At 42.5% G+C, this 19,255-nt stretch overlaps 1 protein-coding gene across 4 annotated transcripts; it reads left to right on the forward strand.

The window, feature by feature from the left end:
• Window positions 1–35: 35 nt before the first annotated feature.
• Nf1 (neurofibromin 1) lies at window positions 36–17,571 on the forward strand. 4 transcript variants are annotated; one of them, XM_012378907.2, is made up of 26 exons: window positions 36–435; window positions 604–934; window positions 3,153–3,474; window positions 3,550–3,768; window positions 3,839–4,538; window positions 4,620–4,866; window positions 4,978–5,355; window positions 5,423–5,606; window positions 5,795–5,836; window positions 5,942–6,015; window positions 6,396–7,264; window positions 7,411–7,712; window positions 7,858–8,419; window positions 8,503–9,054; window positions 9,362–9,568; window positions 9,680–11,786; window positions 11,872–12,012; window positions 12,096–12,354; window positions 12,438–12,559; window positions 12,627–12,743; window positions 13,710–13,796; window positions 13,948–14,153; window positions 14,250–14,442; window positions 14,557–14,819; window positions 14,894–15,067; window positions 15,258–17,571. In XM_012378907.2, exons 2-25 carry the CDS (start codon window positions 875–877, stop codon window positions 14,982–14,984), a joined length of 8,304 nt encoding a protein of 2,767 aa, XP_012234330.1. In that variant the 5' UTR covers window positions 36–435; window positions 604–874; the 3' UTR covers window positions 14,985–15,067; window positions 15,258–17,571. The 4 variants fall into 4 exon arrangements, with proteins under 4 accessions (XP_012234330.1, XP_012234333.1, XP_012234335.1 ...); XM_012378910.2 differs by having other exon boundaries at window positions 14,569–14,819; XM_012378912.2 differs by having other exon boundaries at window positions 13,737–13,796; window positions 14,569–14,819.
• The last annotated feature ends 1,684 nt before the right edge of the window (window positions 17,572–19,255 follow it).

A 19,255-nucleotide genomic window follows, 5' to 3' on the forward strand; every position in this document is an offset into this window, starting at 1 on the left:
TGTTTGTGTACAACTGTACAACATTTTAGTTCATGAAATAATTATTGTACATTAATATTCGATAGAGTATGTTAAGGTTGTAACTACTCACTAGATTTGCCTAATCGAGTTGAATACATTGGAGAACATACACGTTGCAATAGCAATAACCCAATCGAATTTTCACAGGAACGATTGTCCCGGGTACAAGGCCGTGTTGCACAGTTATGAATGACGTGGTTGCAAGGTGGGGTGAGCGTGCACCAGCGTTGACTGAACCAGGACTGTGTGAGGTTGAAACGCACCCTCTGCAAACTCCCGAAATAGGGGTCAATCGAACACAGTCGAATATAACGTTCTTCAAGAACTCAGAAAATTGCTTTCACATAAAACAACACTGTTCCGGATGATAAAAACTATGATAAAAATGTAAAAAAAAAAACATTTTAACATCAAGTAAGTGAACAATCATGAAAAGAAACTAAAAGAACCGAACAAGTTACTTGCAATTATAATAATGATCCAGGTGTTAAAAATTTTGGCCTGTGCATCACAATTCGATATTTTTTATCGTTCTCTTTTTCGTCGCTCTTGAATGAAATGAAAGTAAAAACATTCTTTTAGGAGTATATCCGTCTCTCTCGAATTGTCGCGCCGTTCCTGAGCACGTGGCCCGCGATTGGCGCGTCGAGGAAGCGATCGGGCACTTTCGGCGGCGCTAGACCATCTCCGTCGCCCCACCATCGCAAGTGCCTCTCCCATCGAGGGCGATTCTCAGATTCGCGGTAGTAGTCGGTCAGTCGACGTTCATAAATGATGACGTAAGGTCGCAGCTCGCAGCGAGCTGGCGATTGGTGGTACGTGGTAACGGCCTGTCAGTGAACCTCGGACGGAGATGGGGACGCAAAAGCCCGGAGAATGGGCGAGTTTGGTGCTCACGCGTTTCGAGGATCAGGTGCGCGAATTACGACGCTCTGCGTGGCGTGTCGGTCTTCTTTCCTCGCTTGTTTCCTGATCGTCGAGCTCGCCCTCTCCTTCCCTCTTGGCCCGTCTCACTCCTCGCTACCCTCTTCCGGTGTGGCCACCTCCTCCCCCTAATGTCACATCCACGATGCACGATGTTTCGCTCCGATCCCTCGTACGCCTCCTTCGTCTCGGAGCACGATCCCGGTCACGGCTACGTTTTCGGCGAATCTCACGAGGCCCTCTTTCCTTCTCTCTCGCTCGTTCTCCTTTTTCCGACTATCGAATTTCGAGTTTCCACGCCACTCGGTGCATGTAGGGTAGATTTCACGCGGCCGGGTGGATGCCAGCTTATGGATCAACGACTGCGAGGACGATGCTCGTGCGGGTGCGATTGACAGCCGGTTGCACCGATCGCGATTAACGTTAACTCGTAGTGCGTGCAGAATTCACGCTGAAAAAACTGTCACGGTTATGTAGAATCACTTTTGAAGCGTGCTCCGTGCGTAGTGTCGAAAATGCTGCACAATTCTAGAATCTTGACGATTAATTTGCCGCTCGGCTTCGTACAATTTTAAAAACTTGTCCTGAAATATCTTAATAAATACGAACAACAGCCGAGTTTTTGCGATATTCCCCGCAAAGAAAACAGAAAAGAACGCGATTATGTTATCTCACATGCTTAATTTTAAACGTGAACTTCCTGAGGTATTTTTTTACTTGATTCTTGTTTGCTTACGTTACTAATAAAGTATTATTAAGTTTATAAAAATTTATTTCTTAAGTATCATCAGAATTGAATTTTTTAGAGTTTAAAAAAGCCAGAGGATTTGAAGAAATAATCAGAGGACAGAAGTCTAACTAAATTTTTAACAATTAATCCAGCTTATATTACTGTTTTATATAATGCAGCACGGTTTCAGAAACTGTATTTAACTTACGTGGCTCTAATATGACATCAGATACAGATATAGAGCACATCCGGCTGCATAATTAAGACATTATTAAAATCATAATCCCTGCTTGTTTGTCTTATCTATATTGGTATAATAATAACACCGCAATTTTTTCAATTATTATATTTTAATCATAAAGGCATCAACACACCCACTACTGATCCAAATCAATGTTCGCCAACGCAGCCGTGAGGATCAAACAGGTTCCGAGTTTCGAATACTCACACGATCCGTTTTATTGTTTCTCGTAGAGAAGCGAGATATCCGTAATCGCATTAGACGGTGATGCGTTACGAATGCGTATCGATAAAGCGAAAGATCACCGTGTGTGCTCGAGAACACAGTGTCGTTCCTTCCCTCCTTGATTCGTTCATTCATGAAAAGATGCATTCTTGCAAAGATGGCCCCCTCCTCTCCTCGGCTCCCCTCATGCGGTTTGACCTTCGCCCCCTCCGCCTCCAGTCAACCTCGCCGTGAGAGCAGCTCAATCAAGGTGTATATACAGGAACGTATCTGCCGAGGGTGCGAAGTATAAATATCGGTACTCGTACGACTCCTACGACCCTCGTGATCCCGTGCTCCGTGCGCGATTTTTTACCGCTTGCGCGCTATTTATCGTCGGCCGATGTTTATAATTATAAACCCACGCTCGTGTGTTAATCGCAGACTCCCGATTATTTACATCGCGTTAATCTGCATCGCGATTAACGTTTCGAAAATTAATGAAAGAAACCGACGTATTCAACGGCGAATCAGTTTCAGAACGGCTCTATGCTTTCGTCCGCTTTTGAGGAATTGGAAAAAAAAAATGAATTTTTCAACAATTTGCGACTTGAAAATTGCGTGTTGCAAATTCCTCCTCTCGCGAAAATTGCTTCGCCGAAAATTCATAGCCCCATTCTCGCGTATCGCGGATATCCATGAATGAAAGTGACATTCTCTTTACACGCAACTTACTACACTGCCCGCCGCTCGACAAAAGGGAATAAAACCGAAATTGATTACGCCCGTACGAGCGTATAAGTCGACGTTTCCTGAATGCCGAGGCAATTTGTCGCCACCATTATTTTGACGCGCGTCATCGTCCTTAAGCATCCTCTTCCATCCTTGACGCACGTGCGACACGATAATCGCCATCCCCTTCGGAAAATGAATGGAGCCATCCGCCAAGATGTTATTTATATGTGCGCTTCTGCGTTTATTTATGTATTACGTTGTATATTTATTTCTAATCGTCGACTCTCCGAATTGCAGCTGCCATGTCGTTCCGGTCCCGAAAGTCCTCACTCTCGAGTGAACGAGAAGAGGAGCCAGAAATGCTTGATAGATATCTCCCGGTACCGCTTCTCCCTCGTTATATCCGGCCTCACGAAGATGCTGCAGCGCGTCAACGAGCTGACACCGAGCACGAGCGGGCAGCGTCCGTTTCACACCATGGATCAGGACCGGCAGGAGTCTATCATCATCGTCCTGGACACGCTGGAGAAGTGCCTGGCGAACGCGCCGAAGGACACAACGAAATTCGAGGAGGCGACGAACGTGAAACTGTTGCTTCGTGAAATATGCCAGTTTATAGGTGAACAAAATGAGCGAGGAAATCTGCCGATTTATGATGACCAAGCGTGGATATGTAATTGTAATCTTTTGGCAGGCATTCCGTACGATAGTTCGCAGACGAAAATGATAAAGGATCTGGCGTGCAAGGTACTGTTCGCTCTGAGCCAGAACTTCTTCAACGCGGTCTTCAATCGGATATCGGCCAGACTGCAAGAACTGTCCAACAGCGGCGAGGAGAATCCGGACTGCAGCGACATCGAACTGATGCAGTACATCAATGCCGACGTCCACAAACTCACTAGGCTTCTCAAGGGTGAGCGGTGAATATTAAGTGGCGCGATTGCATATAAAGCAATGTTTAAAACGTATTTTCGTTTCTGCAGAAACGATACAGAAAATCCGGCTGCTGAAGAAGTCGGCGCATCTCGTTCTCATGAACTCTCTGGAGAAGGCGATCTGGAACTGGATGGACATCTATCCGCAGGAGTTCGCCGATCTGCAGAAGCAGCCTAACGAAGATCTCAGTAAAGCGTGCGAGGAGTTGTTCGACATTCTCGACACGTTCGTCGACGAGAAGAAGAAGAGCCGCGCCGCGGCGGTGTGGCCGCTGCAGATAATACTGCTGCTGCTCTCGCCGAAGGTGTTGGAGGAGATTCTCCTGTTGAGTAGCGATCCGACGTTCACCGGCGCGTCGCGGCACTCGAAGAAGAAGCAGTTCATCGACAACGTGAAGCGCAATATAAAGATGCACGGCAGCTCGTCCAGCCGGCAGCTGACGGAGGCCGCGGCGGTCGCGTGCGTCAAGCTCACGAAAGCGGCCACGTACATCAATAACGCGGAGTCCAACAGCAACGTCGTTCTGACGCTGGTGCAGCAGCTGATGGACGATCTGATGCTGCTTATCTTCAATCCTTCGAAGCCGTTCTCCCGCGGGCAGAATTACAGCGCGCAGGACGTCGATCTCATGATCGACTCCTTCGTCAGCTGTTTCCGCATCAATCCGCACAACAACGAAGTATTTAAGTTCTGTCTGAACGTTAACTATCCGTCGTACCAGTTCGTCCTGGTCAGCTCGTTGTACAAGCAAGTGTCAAATATATTCTGCTCTCGCGCGACAATTTTATAATCGCGACTTCGATTTTCACTTCAGTATTATTTTTTCAGAATTTTTACGCAGCCGAGATTATCGTGGTGGCCGGAGATCAGTCTTGTTTATTCGTACGGCACAGAACTCAGAAACATGTTCACCGATACTCTGAACAAAGTGACGCAGAACTGCATGTGGTACGCGCCGCTACGCACAACGTTGATTCACAACTTTGGGCTGAAACCTAAAGAGGAGGTTAACTCTAGAAATCTGTTGTTGATGATGGTGCGATTGGTTCACGTGGATCCCATGTTAATGCTGCACGTATGTTGTATATTTTGTTACTCGAATATTGAATATACGTGTGCATAAAATATAGATTAGATTAGATGTGCACAAAACGTCTGAGACCTACATTAATTTAGCACTTTTCAGAGTTACGGTACGGCTGGTCATGAAATACAAAGGTCCACTTTAGAGTTGATCAATGGACTCATCTCGCTGGTCCATCAGCACACGATGCCGGACATCGCCCACGAAGCGATGGAGGCTCTGCTAGTGCTGCACCATCCAGACAAGGTTAAAGCGTGGAATCCAGAAGCGCCGCTGTACACTTTCTGGGACGTTAGTTCGCAAGTCATCTTCTCGATCTCCGAGAAATTGATTCAGCATCAGATTTTCAACTACACGACCATACTTAAATGGCTGCGCGAGATATTGTGCTGCAGAAACGCCTTTCTTTCTCAGCACAAAGATTACGCGAACGTGGGCAGCCAAATCGCGATCAGCAAACAAGCGCACATTAAGCTCGAGGTATGCATCTTTTAAATTATCGGTAAAATTACAGCTGAGATTGATTCGCAAATATTCTCGCGCGCAGGTCGTTTGCTTGATGTATTTATGGAGTATAGACATAGAGGCTATTCTGGTGTCCATGTCTTGTTTCGCGCTGCTATGCGAGGAAGCTGAAATTCTTTGCGGGAGCGACGAGGTAGCAGTGACGTCTCTGCTTCCAAATTATCAGTTGTTTTCGGAATTGGCGCAAGCCTCGGCCTTGATCTCTGGTGAGCTTTAAATTAGCGTTCTTCAGCTTTATTCGTGTGAAATCTACGATTTCACGAGAACAGAGATAGAAAGTAATGTTTCTTCCGGATTTAAAGATTTTTTTATGAACTTTTAAATACATTTGCTTTTATTAAGAAGATTCTTATTCGTCTGTAGTAGAGTATTAAAGATCTTCTTATCGTAATAGCCCACGGGGAGAGTAGGCTATGTTATCAAGAACATAATCATGGTGAGTTTTTATCTTCAATCTTATGTTATCTGTATTACATCTTGTTGTTCCCTTAGTAAGTCGATTATTTCACATTGACGCAGCAGCTTGACGTTTGTATTTCAGGACGTGCCGCACTGCAAAAGAAAATATTGTCCTTATTGAAAAAGATTGAGCATTGCGTGAATGGTGTGCAACCTGTACGTATATTTAAATTTATTTCTTGTATACGAATATTTTTTTATACCCAATGAAAAAGCATATCGCATTAAATTGGTGCAAAAGATTTGTCGCTTCTCCGTAAATTATTTTTAATAAAATTATCGATTTTTACTTTAAGAACTCGGAGTTTTCTAAATTGGACGTGCAACTTTTCAGAAGAAAAAATATATTGAAGTTAATAGTGACTGTTTTAGTTCGTAAAAATTTCTTTGAAACTTGCTATTCTATTTTTAATTTTACTTAAATCTTTTGCGTCAATCTAATATTAAAATTGATTTTTATAATTGCGTTATTTTTTCCGGGTCTGTCGCGAACGTTTAAGATGATATTTTTAAACTAACAGAAGCGTTACGTTTAGGCTTGGGAGGAGACATTCAAAAATTGGGAAGCGATCTCGCGGCAGTTTCTCGTGCCTACCAAAGTCAAGACCGAGGATGCGCAAGCGGAGTCGTTCTGTCGCAGCACCGTGAAGCGGAAAACGGCGCACCAGAACTCAGAGCACGAAGTGGAGGAGCAGATTAACGAGTGGGCCAACATGACGGGATTTCTCTGCGCTTTGGGCGGAGTGTGTCTGCAGCGTCGTTTGAGCAGACCGCCCGAGCTGCCGCCCTTTCCCGAACCTAAAAAGAGCTCGACGAAACAACAGGAACCTGGTTCGGTTTTAACGAATCCCAATCAAGACGCACAATGTTCAGTGACGCAGTTTGTGCTGAATTTATTGCGATTATTAGTTTGCAACAACGAGAAACTTGGCAATCAAATTCAGAAGCACGTAAAGGAGATGGTTGGGCACGAGATGAGCCCCGCCCTGTATCCGATATTGTTCGATCAGATTAAGATTTTCGTGGAGAAGTTCTTCGATCCTCGCGGACAAGTGATAGTATCGGACTTGAACACGCAATTCATCGAGCACACTATATTCATCATGAAGAATATTCTGGACTCGAAGACGGACGAGCCATCGGAATACCTCGGAATGACCAGTATCGAAGACATAATGCTGGCGACCGTTCGATACGTCAGGCGTTTGGACATGATAGTGCACTCGATATGCATTAAGACGAAATTGTGCCAGCTAGTCGAAACCATGATGAAGAGACGGGACGATTTGGCGTTCAGGCAAGAGTTGAAGTTCCGCAACAAACTCGTGGAATATTTGACCGAGTGGGTAATGTGCGCGCCGCCATCCTCAGCGATAACTGCCAGTGATATCACATCTTATACTAAGTAAGATCAGTGTTTTATATATATTTTATGTACGCAAATGTGTGTTTAATTTTTGCTCTTTTAATTTTGCAAAAAGGCTCCGCCTACAATTATAACAAACATTTAAAAAGATTACAATTATCTAATGTATTGGTTTAACTTTCTAGGGATTTAGATCAAGCTTGCATGGAGGCTGTAGGAGCGTTATTGCGTGGACTTCCTCTTCAGCCTGAGGATTCTGATCGCGCCGATCTGATGGAAGCGAAATCCGAGCTGTTTTCGAAATATTTCATGCTCTTTATGAAATTAATAAATGACTGCAATAAACCGTCAGAGGACAAGGACGTTGTTTGCGAACAATCGCCTGCTATAGCGACTAATAAGCTGACCACTTTGCGCAACACTACCATTCAAGCCATGAGTAATCTTCTCAATGCGAATATAGACAGCGGTTTACGGCATTCGATACGTACGTAAAAATATTCTATTATTTTATGCGCTTTTAATTCGAGAGTTTCTTTGGAAGAATTGTGAATCCATTGAAAACTTCTCCACAATTGGATTTTTACATCAATTATTAGTTCTACAATTATTAAATTTTTCACTTTTTTTAGATTTAGGCTACAATGCAGATCTCCAAACGCGAGCTGCGTTTATGGAAGTGCTGACTAAAATCCTTCAGCAGGGAACGCAGTTTGACACTCTCGCCGAGACTGTTCTAGCCGATAGATACGAGCAGTTAGTCGAGCTTGTCACAATGATCAGTGATAAAGGCGAGCTGCCTATTGCCGTGGCACTGGCTAACGTGGTGACGACAAATCAAATGGACGAGTTGGCGCGTGTCTTTGTGATAATATTCGACGCGAGACATTTGTTGTCGCCTCTGTTATGGAAAATGCTCTATCGAGAGGTCGAGCTAATCGACGGCATACAGACTCTTTTTCGCGGTAATACTTTAGGAAGCAAACTCATGTCCGTCTGCTTCAAAATTTATGGCGCCAGCTACCTGCAAAACCTGCTCGAGCCTTTCATCAAACCTTTGCTGGACGAGCCAACGATTAGTTTTGAGGTGGACAGCGCGAGGATTGACCCGAACGAAAATATCGAACAAAACGGTGGCAACCTAATTTTATTGACACAAAAGGTGTTCAACGCCATAATCTCGTCGGCAGATGCGTGAGTCATCATTCACTGCAACTTGCCGTCGCGAAGAAGCTGCGCTACACTCAAAGTATGTTTGTTTTCTCATTTAATTTCAGGTTTCCTCGGCAGCTGCGCTCGGTGTGTCACTGCCTGTATCAAGTATTATGTAGAAGATTCCCGCAATCCAAGAGGGCCAACATTGTGGCCGTGGGAACGGTGCTGTTTTTGCGCTTCATCAATCCTGCCATCGTCTCGCCGCAAGAAATGGGCATTGTGAATAAGCCGGTGCCGCTGCAGGTCAAGCGCGGCCTCATGCTCATGTCGAAGATACTGCAAAACATCGCCAATCACGTAGAATTCAGCAAGGAGCAGCACATGCTACCGTTCAACAACTTTCTGCGAGCGCACTTCGAGATCGGTCGGCGATTCATCATACAAATAGCGCTAGATTGCGAAGTGCAGGACGACGAAACCAGCCATCCTGTGTCCTTCGTGTCGGACGCCAACGTCTTGGCCTTGCACAGGCTGTTGTGGAATCATCAGGAGAAAATCGGCGACTACCTCAGCAGCAGTAGAGATCACAAAGCTGTCGGAAGGAGACCCTTCGACAAATTGGCCACGTTGTTGGCGTACCTTGGCCCGCCCGAGCACAAACCAATCGATTCCTAGTGAGTCACTGAACAGTGGCGGTTTTATTAGATTGATGCAAAAGGTTTTTCGTTTCTGCTTGAAAGTCTATTTTAAACAAAATTATCAATTTCCAGTCTGAGAACTCGGAGTTTTTAAAATTAGACTTATAAAATCTCGTTTCCAGATGAAAAAATGTATTGAAGTCAATGGTTACTATTTTAGTTTATAATAATTTATTTAAAATCCTGCAAGTTTTGATCTTGCTCGATGAATAGGACAAATCTTTTGCTCCAACTAGTGTTATTCTCGTATAAATAATGAATTTATTATACGTTTTAATTTCAGCTCGCTTTTCTCGTCTTCGTACGTCCACATGTGTTCACGATGGACGAGTAAAGACATATCGTCGACCAATTTTGAAGAGCTCATGATGAAGCTTAATATGCACGAGAGAGAGGACTTCAAAAACATTCAGAATATGAACATTTTTTATCAAGCAGGCACCAGCAAACTAGGCTACCCAGTATTTTATTACATTGCACGACGGTTCAAGTATGTGCGAATCGCTTTTCCAAGATATAGCGAAATATTTATAAGTCTACGAAAATATACGATAGTTGTTCTTGCGCTCGCAATTAAAATAATTTACATTTCGATTTTCAGACCCAGCGAAGTAAACGGCGAGCTGCTGATATATCACGTGATCTTAACTCTAAAATCGTATTATCATGCTCCATACGACCTAGTAGTCGATTTCACTCACACGTGCGTGGACAACCGGTGCAGGACGGAGTTTTTACAAAAGTGGTTTTATGTATTACCGGAGCCGATTTACGAGAATCTCCACGCGGTGTACATCTACAATTGCAACAGCTGGCTGCGCGAATTCACGAAATATCACGACAGCATTCTAGCGCCGCTGAAGGGTAACCGAAAGATGGTCTTCATGGACGTTCAAGAGAGATTGAACGACGTGATCGACGCCGAGCAGCAGAAACTGCCCGGTGCGACGGTGTCCCTCGAGAAGGACTTGAAGGTCTTCACCAATGTCTTGAAACTGTGTCACAAGGAAATGAAGGTGTCGGTGAAGGTCGGGCCGACGACTGTGCAGGTAACTCACACGGATAAATACAAAGTGCTGTCGCACTACGTCGTCCTCAACGATGTGTTTTACGCGTCTGAGATCGAGGAAGCCAGTGCACTGGAAGACAATCAATTTTCGTTGACCATCGCCAACGAGCCTACCATAACCTTCGCCTACAACGACTGCGAGAACATCGTGCAGGCGATACGTCACATCAAGAATCGCTGGCAGCTGTCGCATCCGGACCCGATGTCCATTCATTCGAAAATCAGGCCTAAGGACGTGCCCGGCACTCTGCTAAACATGGCCTTGCTGAATCTCGGCAGTCCGGACCCGAATCTCCGAACCGCCGCGTACAATCTCTTGTGCGCGCTCACGGCGACGTTCGGTCTGAAGATAGAGGGCCAGCTGTTGGAAACGTCGGGTATCTGCATCCCGTCGAACAACACCATATTCATCAAGCATCTGAGCGAAACTTTGGCGGCGAACGATCCGCATCTCACGCTCGAGTTCCTCCGAGAGTGCATACAAGGCTTCAAGGAGTCCACCATCGAGCTGAAGCATCTGTGCCTGGAGTACATGACACCGTGGCTGAGCAATCTCGTGCGGTTCTACAAGCCTCACGACGAGAGCGGCAAGCGGCAGAAGCAGGTGACGGAGATCCTCGACGATCTGATCACGCTGACCGTGCAGGAGGTGGAGATGTATCCGAGCATACAGGCGAAGATCTGGAGCACGATCGGCATGCTGCCCGAGCTGATAGACATCGTCCTCGACATTTTTCTGCATCGCAGCGCGCAGTACGGATTGGGCTCGCTCATGGCCGAGATCATGGCGGACACCGCGGTCGCTTTGGCGTCCGGCAACGTGCAGCTGGTAGCCAAGAAGCTCATCAGCAAGGTGTGCCGAATAGTGGACAAGACCTGCATGTCGCCGACGTCTCAGCTGGAGCAGCACATAATGTGGAGCGACATAGCGATCCTGGCGAGATATCTCCTGATGCTGTCCTTCAACAACTGCCTGGACGTCGGAAAGCACCTGCCGTACATCTTTCACACGGTCACGCTGCTCGTGTGCTCCGGTAGTCTCACCATGCGAGCGTCCACTCACGGTCTGGTCATCAACAGCATCCACTCGTTGTGCACGTGCAGCTCGCCTTCGTTCTCCGAAAACACGTACAGGATACTGCGAATGAGTCTGGATGAGTTCTCCCTGCCGAAATTTTACCTGCTGTTCGGCATCAGTAAGGTGAAATCCGCCGCCGGCACGGCCTTCTACAAGCATCCGACTGAGAAGTCGGAGAAGTCGGAGAAGTCGGAGAAGTCGTTGCTCAGCAACGAACGCAACATGTTCAGCACGCAGGACAAAGAGAGACTGTACCTGACTAGCCTGGAGGTCATAACCGACGCCCTCCTCGAGATCATGGAGGCGTGTATGCGCGACATTCCCAAGTGCGATTGGTTGAAAACGTGGACGCTGCTGGCGAAGAACTTCGCGTTCAGCTTCAATCCGGCGCTGCAGCCGAGGGCGCTCATCGTTTTCGGCTGCATCAGCAAAAGCATAACGGATCAGGACATGAGGCAGCTACTGAAGATACTGATGAAGGCGCTCGAAAGCTTCAACGATATCAATCTCATGGAAGCCATCGTCATGTGCCTGACGCGACTGCAGCTTCTCCTCAGACCCGTAAGTCCTCGTTCGAGACGGCATTAGAAATCGTTCAACTTTGAGTACTCGGCGCCAAAGTCATTTTTATCGTTTTTCTGTTAAGAAATCGCCAATACATAGGTACTTATTCTGGGTCGGCACGTTCATTCTCGAGTTAGATGAAGCGGCTTTATACGCATCCGGCCTGGCTCTCCTTGAACAGAATCTACACATACTTGATTCGCAAGGCACTTTTGACGAAAGGGTGCGTACATTTTAATTTTCCTCGGCTCAAGCTATAGACAGATATTTCTCGACGTGTAAAAAGATCATTGTTTCCTTTTCCAGACGTTGGAGCACGTGATGATGTCAACGCGCGAACCTCTAGAATATCAGTTTAAGCAACTAGACCACTCTGTAGGCTTATCTTTCAAATCCAATTTTCATTTCGCGTTAGTCGGCCATCTCTTGAAAGGCTACAGGCATCCCACGCCGACTACGGTCACCAGAACAGTCAGAGTGTTGACCATGCTGCTGGCGATCGTGGCGAAGCCTTTCAAAAGGGACAAGTTCGAAGTAACACCCGAAAGCGTTCCGTATTTGACTGGTATGTTAGATTTGCAAATTCAAGATTTCATAAAGTATCTATTAAAATCTTGCGAAAAATTATACTCCCGTTTTATTTCGCAGCGTTAGTGGCTGTGTCGGAAGAGGTTCGCAGCAGGTGTCACATCCGGCACTCGCTCGACAAGAATTTGCACGATTCGTCAGGTAATTCGGACATTCTCGACACGTTACCATCGCGCAATGTGGTAAGCAGCCCTCTCGCTCGTTTGTAATACAATACATGCGAAATTCTCATGAGAGATTGTTCGCCAGGACATACCGGGAACGTCGAATCCTACGAATAGGAGGCAGAAGACGTGGGACTTGTTGGATCAGTCGGCGCTCACTCAAGCGAAAAAGACGAGCGAACAAAAGCAGCAGACTGCGCAGGTATGAATTGTGCTATTACGCGTAAATTCGCTCGCGAATCAATTTATTCTTTATCAGTTGGAGCGATAATCATAGCGTAGCTAACTTATTGCCGCGTAGATAATTCATTCGTTTGAAGTACCGCAAGAATATTCACGTTTGCGTTCTCGAAAACCCTAATTTTGTTTTTACGTAGAACATATTCAGACATTTGCACCACGATTATTTAATTAGCGAATTGAAAAGAGATCCCGAGATTCCCGAGCAGAGCATGAAGTGATTTTTGAACAATGCACTGCATGATCCTAATTAAAAGAATCGATTATTGCACGAGATAAAAATACTGGGAGCTTTTTCCTACAAAACATGAGATATCTGCCCTAGAAAATATCATAATTTGACTTTCGCGACGAATTTAGTTGCTTTTATTACGTTTTGCTTCGCTTATTTTATCATACGAGTTGTTTGGTGAAATCATTTCACTTTCGCTACGAAATATTGTCCTCCCCATTAAATTACCTAAGATATTGTGTGTGTGCTGTATGTAAATATTACTCACAAAACTGCAGGAAAATACGTATTTGTGAAGTTACAGTAAAATGTATTTATCTATGTATTTATATTTGGAATTATATCCTTCCTGTTTTTTGGGTATGTATCATATTTGATTTATATTAAGTATGTGTGTGTGTGTGTGTGTGTGATTTTTCAATTGAGTTTTATCTTCTAATTTCGTTCTCGATACGCGAAAAAGAAGCAAAACCATTGCAGCATTTATGTACGAGTCGCACGAAAGCTGATTTTCGCGCGATCGTTTCGCCCATCGTTTATCTCTTCAAGTCCGTTAATACTAGTAGACCCCTTGCGTATATTATAATATTGTTTTGTCCCTTCATGCATCTCTCTGTTTACTCTCTCGGTGTATGCCCGCGCCTGCCTGTGCCTGCCCGGATTGTGTAAAACATCATGCAACTTGTCACTAACAAGACTGGCCGGCTTTTATTTAAATCGCAGCGATCCCTGAGCGTGCCGAGCACAAAGGAAGACAAGTCAGCGGACGACTCGGAGCAACAGGTACGCGTTATTTCAGCAACAATTTTTTTTTTTCAATCGTTATTTGTACTGACGGACACTGAGAATATTTCGCGACTGTGATAGAATATTCGCCAAAGTGAATTTATCGCGAGAGAACTAATATATTTGTGTTTTCATGTTGCACACGTAGACGGATCGTAGCACTAGAGTGAGCCTGAGCAACGAGAATAACGTCTTACTCGATCCGGAAGTGTTGACCGACTTCTCCACGCAGACCTTGGTTCTGATCATGCTGGCCACTTTGGTGAAGTACTCCACCAACGAGAGCGCGATACGGATTCTCTACGAGTACCTGGCGGAAGCAACTATAGTTTTTCCAAAAGTCTTTCCAGTCGTGTAAGTATTCGCGCCACCGAGCTCGATGAAGATATATAAAAAAAAAAAAAAAAACTATCTTTGAATTTTTGCGAACTATATCGAATATTCTTGTAGACACAACTTGCTCGACGCGAAGATCAACAGCGTATTGTCTTCCTGCCACGACCAAACGATATTGAACGCGGTTCAAACTATTATACAGAATATGATAGCTTGCGAGGACACGAATCAGCAGCACCACTTGCAGCACTATCTGCAAAGCTGCGGCTTTCGCGGTCTTTGGAGGTTCGCGGGACCTTTTACGAATGTAAGTTCTGCAGACCGACATTCCATCGTTTTTTTTTTTTTTTTTTTTCCCCCTTCTAATTTAACGTCTCCACGCTGGATTTGAGAAGTCAGTCTTATGTATTCTTAATTGAAGATGTGCTTACAGTCCAGTTGTACGCCTGAGAGTGCCGAATTATTTGCGAGTTGTTTAATGGCGATGGTAGAAATGTGCGATGGTAGAAATGTGCACGACGCGCAGGAGTCGAATATCAAAGAGACGGCTGGCGGAAGAGGAGGCAAACCCACCGGCGGCTGTCAACCGGACTTTGCGTCAAAAGCAAGACCACCCGCAGCTGTAACTGGCCACGAACACACTCGCGTGTCATCGAAGCTCGACGCTTCCTCCGTTTATGTAGAGTAAGTCTCCCGTCTCACAATATTCGCTAAGACAACTTGAACTATGGAAAATCATAACGTATGTTTCGTCGCAGTTCTAATACGAATAGCAAACGAGACGACTCGATTGACGCGCATCAGACTGAGGACAAGGGTGGCGGTGATGGCGGCGGTACGCAGACCTAGCAATTAATATGTGATACTGGCAGAAAATGCGCTAGAAATGCGCAGATGGAGCAAAATGGTCGAAAGTTGCAACGGCAGATGAGGTATATGAATTTTGGAGGATTGAATAATAATTATTTTGCAATCACCAATTACAAATCAAAATTATTCGAATTACCAAGCTAGAAGAGACTGTTATCTCTCTGCTGAATATTCGACTGTGAGAATATTGTGAGAACTGTGTTGTGTAAATTTAGCGAATTTACTAATATGTTTTCTTTTTTCCAAACGTAGAGTCCCATGTTATTTCTGCAAAATGGCCAGTCAGATTAGTACAATGCCGTCCACGATAACGAGTCTACAGAAATGGAAGTCAACGAAAACTGCACTTCTGTAGAATGTTATTTTATTTTTAGTAGCGATATATGCGATTAGCGACTTTGCATTACGTTCCGAGACTGTTCTATTAATTATGCAAAATTTATTGTTTCAGTTTAACTTGCTACGAGATTCAAGTATATTGTTGACTCTTTCACACAATGAAATTGAGAAATTTATATAGCGCAAAGTATTTTATCATAATTTCTCAATTATCGTTGTTAGAAAATTTCCAGTGCGATTAGTTTTGTCAAAAGAAATTCATTGAATCAGCAACGAATATTGAATATGTTCGATATTTTCTCAGTAATTACATATAATTTATTGACTAATACTAATTCTGCCATGGTCGCAATACATATATAGAATTATTAATAGCCCGCAGAGAACCAACGTGAGAAATAGATCAAATTTAATGCATTGCTCGCAATTTTTCGTGTCAGAATTATTATCATTTAATGCAATATTAAGTAATTCAAATATAAGCAATTATTCTAAGAGAAGAAAATAAAGATCAATAAATGCTTTTTACTATTAATTTTTACGGAATATTTGGAGTTCTAATTAGAGATTCTTAAAAACATTGTGATTAAACCTTAAAAATTATGTGAAGAAGAAGCTTCAACTTTTTCGCGCCGCAATTATTATTCTACTTGTAAATCTCTGTTGGTCCTCTAAGGTCTAAAAGTGATTGCGCCAGGTCTAGTAGTGGTTATGTTAGGCCTAATAGTGATTATGCCAGGCCTAATAATGGTTACACTGGGAAACTTTTTACGCAAGAATCGTTCCTTCTCTCGTATGCCGTTGCGTATATAAGTTTCGAAGATACAAGATGATCTGGACCAGAGTGACGCGCCTCTCGTCTCGAGGCGTTCGAAGCCTCAGGACGGATTATTTCTAGAGTCCTATCAAGCAAAACACCAATATATAATTGTATATTGTCTACCACTTATTAAAGTACAAAGCGAGACCAAGCGATATATCTTCTCCATACTGTAACGTATGCCGGGACATTTCAGTAACAAGGAGAAGGGAGCGAGTGATAGAAGCGAAATGTAAAACGACCCGCAGCGATAGATCCCGCGCCCGTGCTAGTAACAATGAATACCAAGTGCCGAGGATCACGTTAAAATACTATTTTGACATTTGTATCGTGAATAATACTCGTCCCTTTAATTTAAACTTTATTTATTTATTTAGGTGAATCTTCTTTAACGCCATAGCGAGTGTAATGTGTATAATATGAGATACGAGAATGGGAATGCGAATCTATGATGTGGAAAATGATATTTTTGTGCGGCTATGTAAAGCGGATAGCAGCTTTTCAATGGCACTAGGGTGAATGTTAGAAGTTTGAAAGATGCGTTTGTACATAGTGCATCGTGTTTGTGCAATGTTTGTATAAACGCGACGATTGTATAAATCCGTTGATTTTTGTTCGTCTTTTCTATTTTTAGAAAAAGCAGAGCGATAAGCGGTTCTAGAAAATCGTCGATACATTTCAAAATTAACGAAGTGAAATGAATTTATTCGAGTTTTACATGTAGAGCTTTTTCTGAGCTTGTACTTAAGCTTAAGTCGATGAGTTTACGTTTAAGACGGACATGAGCTTTGATTTTATCGAATGTTTGTAATGCGCTAGTCATGATAATTTAAAAAGCTCGAAATAATTTTTTTACAATGTTTCTTATAGAGTGCGTCTTTATACATGTGAAATTTTTGTTACAAAGCTTGCCAAGACTGGCAACCACCATGACGTGTAGTACGCTGATGTTTGAATTAATAGTTTTATCCGGTATTGACATAACGATTCGTTGATAATTTGTTGACTTTACTCGCACAGTTCGGAATTGTTAAGCGTATCGGTAGCTGTCGTGTTGTCTTTTACCAAAGGTATAAATCGTCCCTAGGCTGCGTTAGGTAAGGCGATTAATTAATTGCGTGTAATCAAGAGAGATAGACCGTAACTGCTTAATATGTATGCATCGGTTCTCGTGTTTTCACGATATTCATATTCCTAGAGTGTCTTATCACGATGGATTTGTAAATACCAGGTTTTAGCGTGTGATGATTGAACAACGAGTTCTACATCGGTCTAGCGAGTACTTGCCTGCGTGTGTTTAGAAAAATAATTGTCTTTTTTTTTTTTAACAACACAAATCAACGTTTTTCTCGTTTTTAATACAATTTATAAGTTATGGAAAATAAAAGTCGTTCGTCTTTTTCGTTATGTCTGAATTTTGTATCAATATGTTTTTTACTGCAATTTTCAGTCCTGGAAGCGTTCATGTTTTCTTGCTAATATTATTAGTAATTGATAATTTGAATGCATATTTTTAAATACATGCCAAGATGACTTGCCGTACTGTTATAATTCTTTATTTTAAATTGATATATATATATATATATATATATATATATATATATATATATATAAATAAATTCTCAGATAAAGAATATATATATAATAACGCTATCAAATAAAAATAGCAGGAGAGTATACGCGAGTCCGTTGATATTACATATGTACACGTGTGCGAACAAAGAGTGCGTGTATGTGTATGTAAGTACATAAGAGATGTCTATTTAGCAGCTCGTGATATATACATATGAGATAATTAAATGTATGATAGTTCTACGGATACACTCGAAGCGCGCGATCGGCGTTAAGCATTATTTTTCTCTCGATTGAATCTTCATATATATATTATATATGAAAATTATATATATAAATATATATATATATATTTATATATATATGAATGTATGTATGTATATATATGTATATATATAATATATATACACGCAACATACATATATACATATGACGTGATCATCTGGCCTTTCTACGAACTGCAAAGAGACAATTTTTTGTGTAAATATATCCACGAGATTAAAACGCTGTTTGTTAAACTACTATAAACGTCGGCATTACTAATTCCAACTTTATTCAGTAATGTAATGATTTTTGTTTTTCACAATCTTTCGTTATCTTTTAAGCAGAATAATTCTCAAATGATTTTTCCAAGCTTTTAGGCTCATCAAATTCTTGTGTCCTGAAAAGAAATTTTGTAGGGATCGGAATAATTTGAAGAGACAATACAACAGAACAGAACAGAACAGATATGACAGATGTGGAAGGACATCTCAGCCAAATTGAGAACACAATTTTGGCTGACTAAAGAGATATGCGATCAAGTGAAAGCAGATTATGTTCGAATTCGTCGTTTGATTTTGTAGAAGGAACTTACAGGATACCCTTCCAATAGATGTAAGGAAAATTCATTATTTATTTATTTCTATTAATTATATATGAAGAAGTTTAATTGTTAACCCTTTCGGTAAAATATTTTTTTCAAAATGTCTTTAAGACATCTTTTTTAGGATGTTTTCAAGACGTCTTTAGTCCTTTCGGTACGGAACAGCGCAATGAAGAAGTACTTTATGTGGCCGGAATAAAAATAGTAATAACAAGAACTGTGGGTGCATATATGCGCATATATGAGGCCAAAATAAACTTTTTTTCCTGAGCGTATATATGCGCTAACGGTATTCAAAGGGTTAATAATAATTTTAATAAAAAAGAAGGGAATATATAAGCGCGCGCAGATCTCAACTTAGCGCACGCGACTCTTCAATATTTTCATGATTTATTTTAGTTTATTGAAACTAGAGATTGCTAGAAAAACTAGTTTTCACTTTTACATGTTTTTAAAAAAGGGAATTTGCACACCCTGGCACTGCTTGTGCCAAAGCAGAAGTTTCGTTATATCTCTCTCTAATAGATTATTACATAATTTGAGCATAAACATCCATTTACAACATAAAATTCTTAATTTTTTATATCGTATGATCAAACAATAATTAAAATAATAATTCAAACAAAATAATATCATTGCTTTTCAATTACCGCT

The sequence above is a fragment of the Linepithema humile genome, chromosome 2 (assembly GCF_040581485.1).
Source record: "Linepithema humile isolate Giens D197 chromosome 2, Lhum_UNIL_v1.0, whole genome shotgun sequence".
Lineage (NCBI taxonomy): Eukaryota > Metazoa > Arthropoda > Insecta > Hymenoptera > Formicidae > Linepithema > Linepithema humile.

Bases quoted from the DNA above. Each gene is read 5' to 3' on its own strand.
- Nf1 (XM_012378907.2), top strand. From the start codon at position 875: ATGGGGACGCAAAAGCCCGGAGAATGGGCGAGTTTGGTGCTCACGCGT. The intron at 3,475-3,549 runs GTGAACAAAATG...ATCTTTTGGCAG, and splicing joins TGAAATATGCCAGTTTATAG to GCATTCCGTACGATAGTTCG. The intron at 5,607-5,794 runs GTGAGCTTTAAA...TTATCGTAATAG, and splicing joins AGCCTCGGCCTTGATCTCTG to CCCACGGGGAGAGTAGGCTA.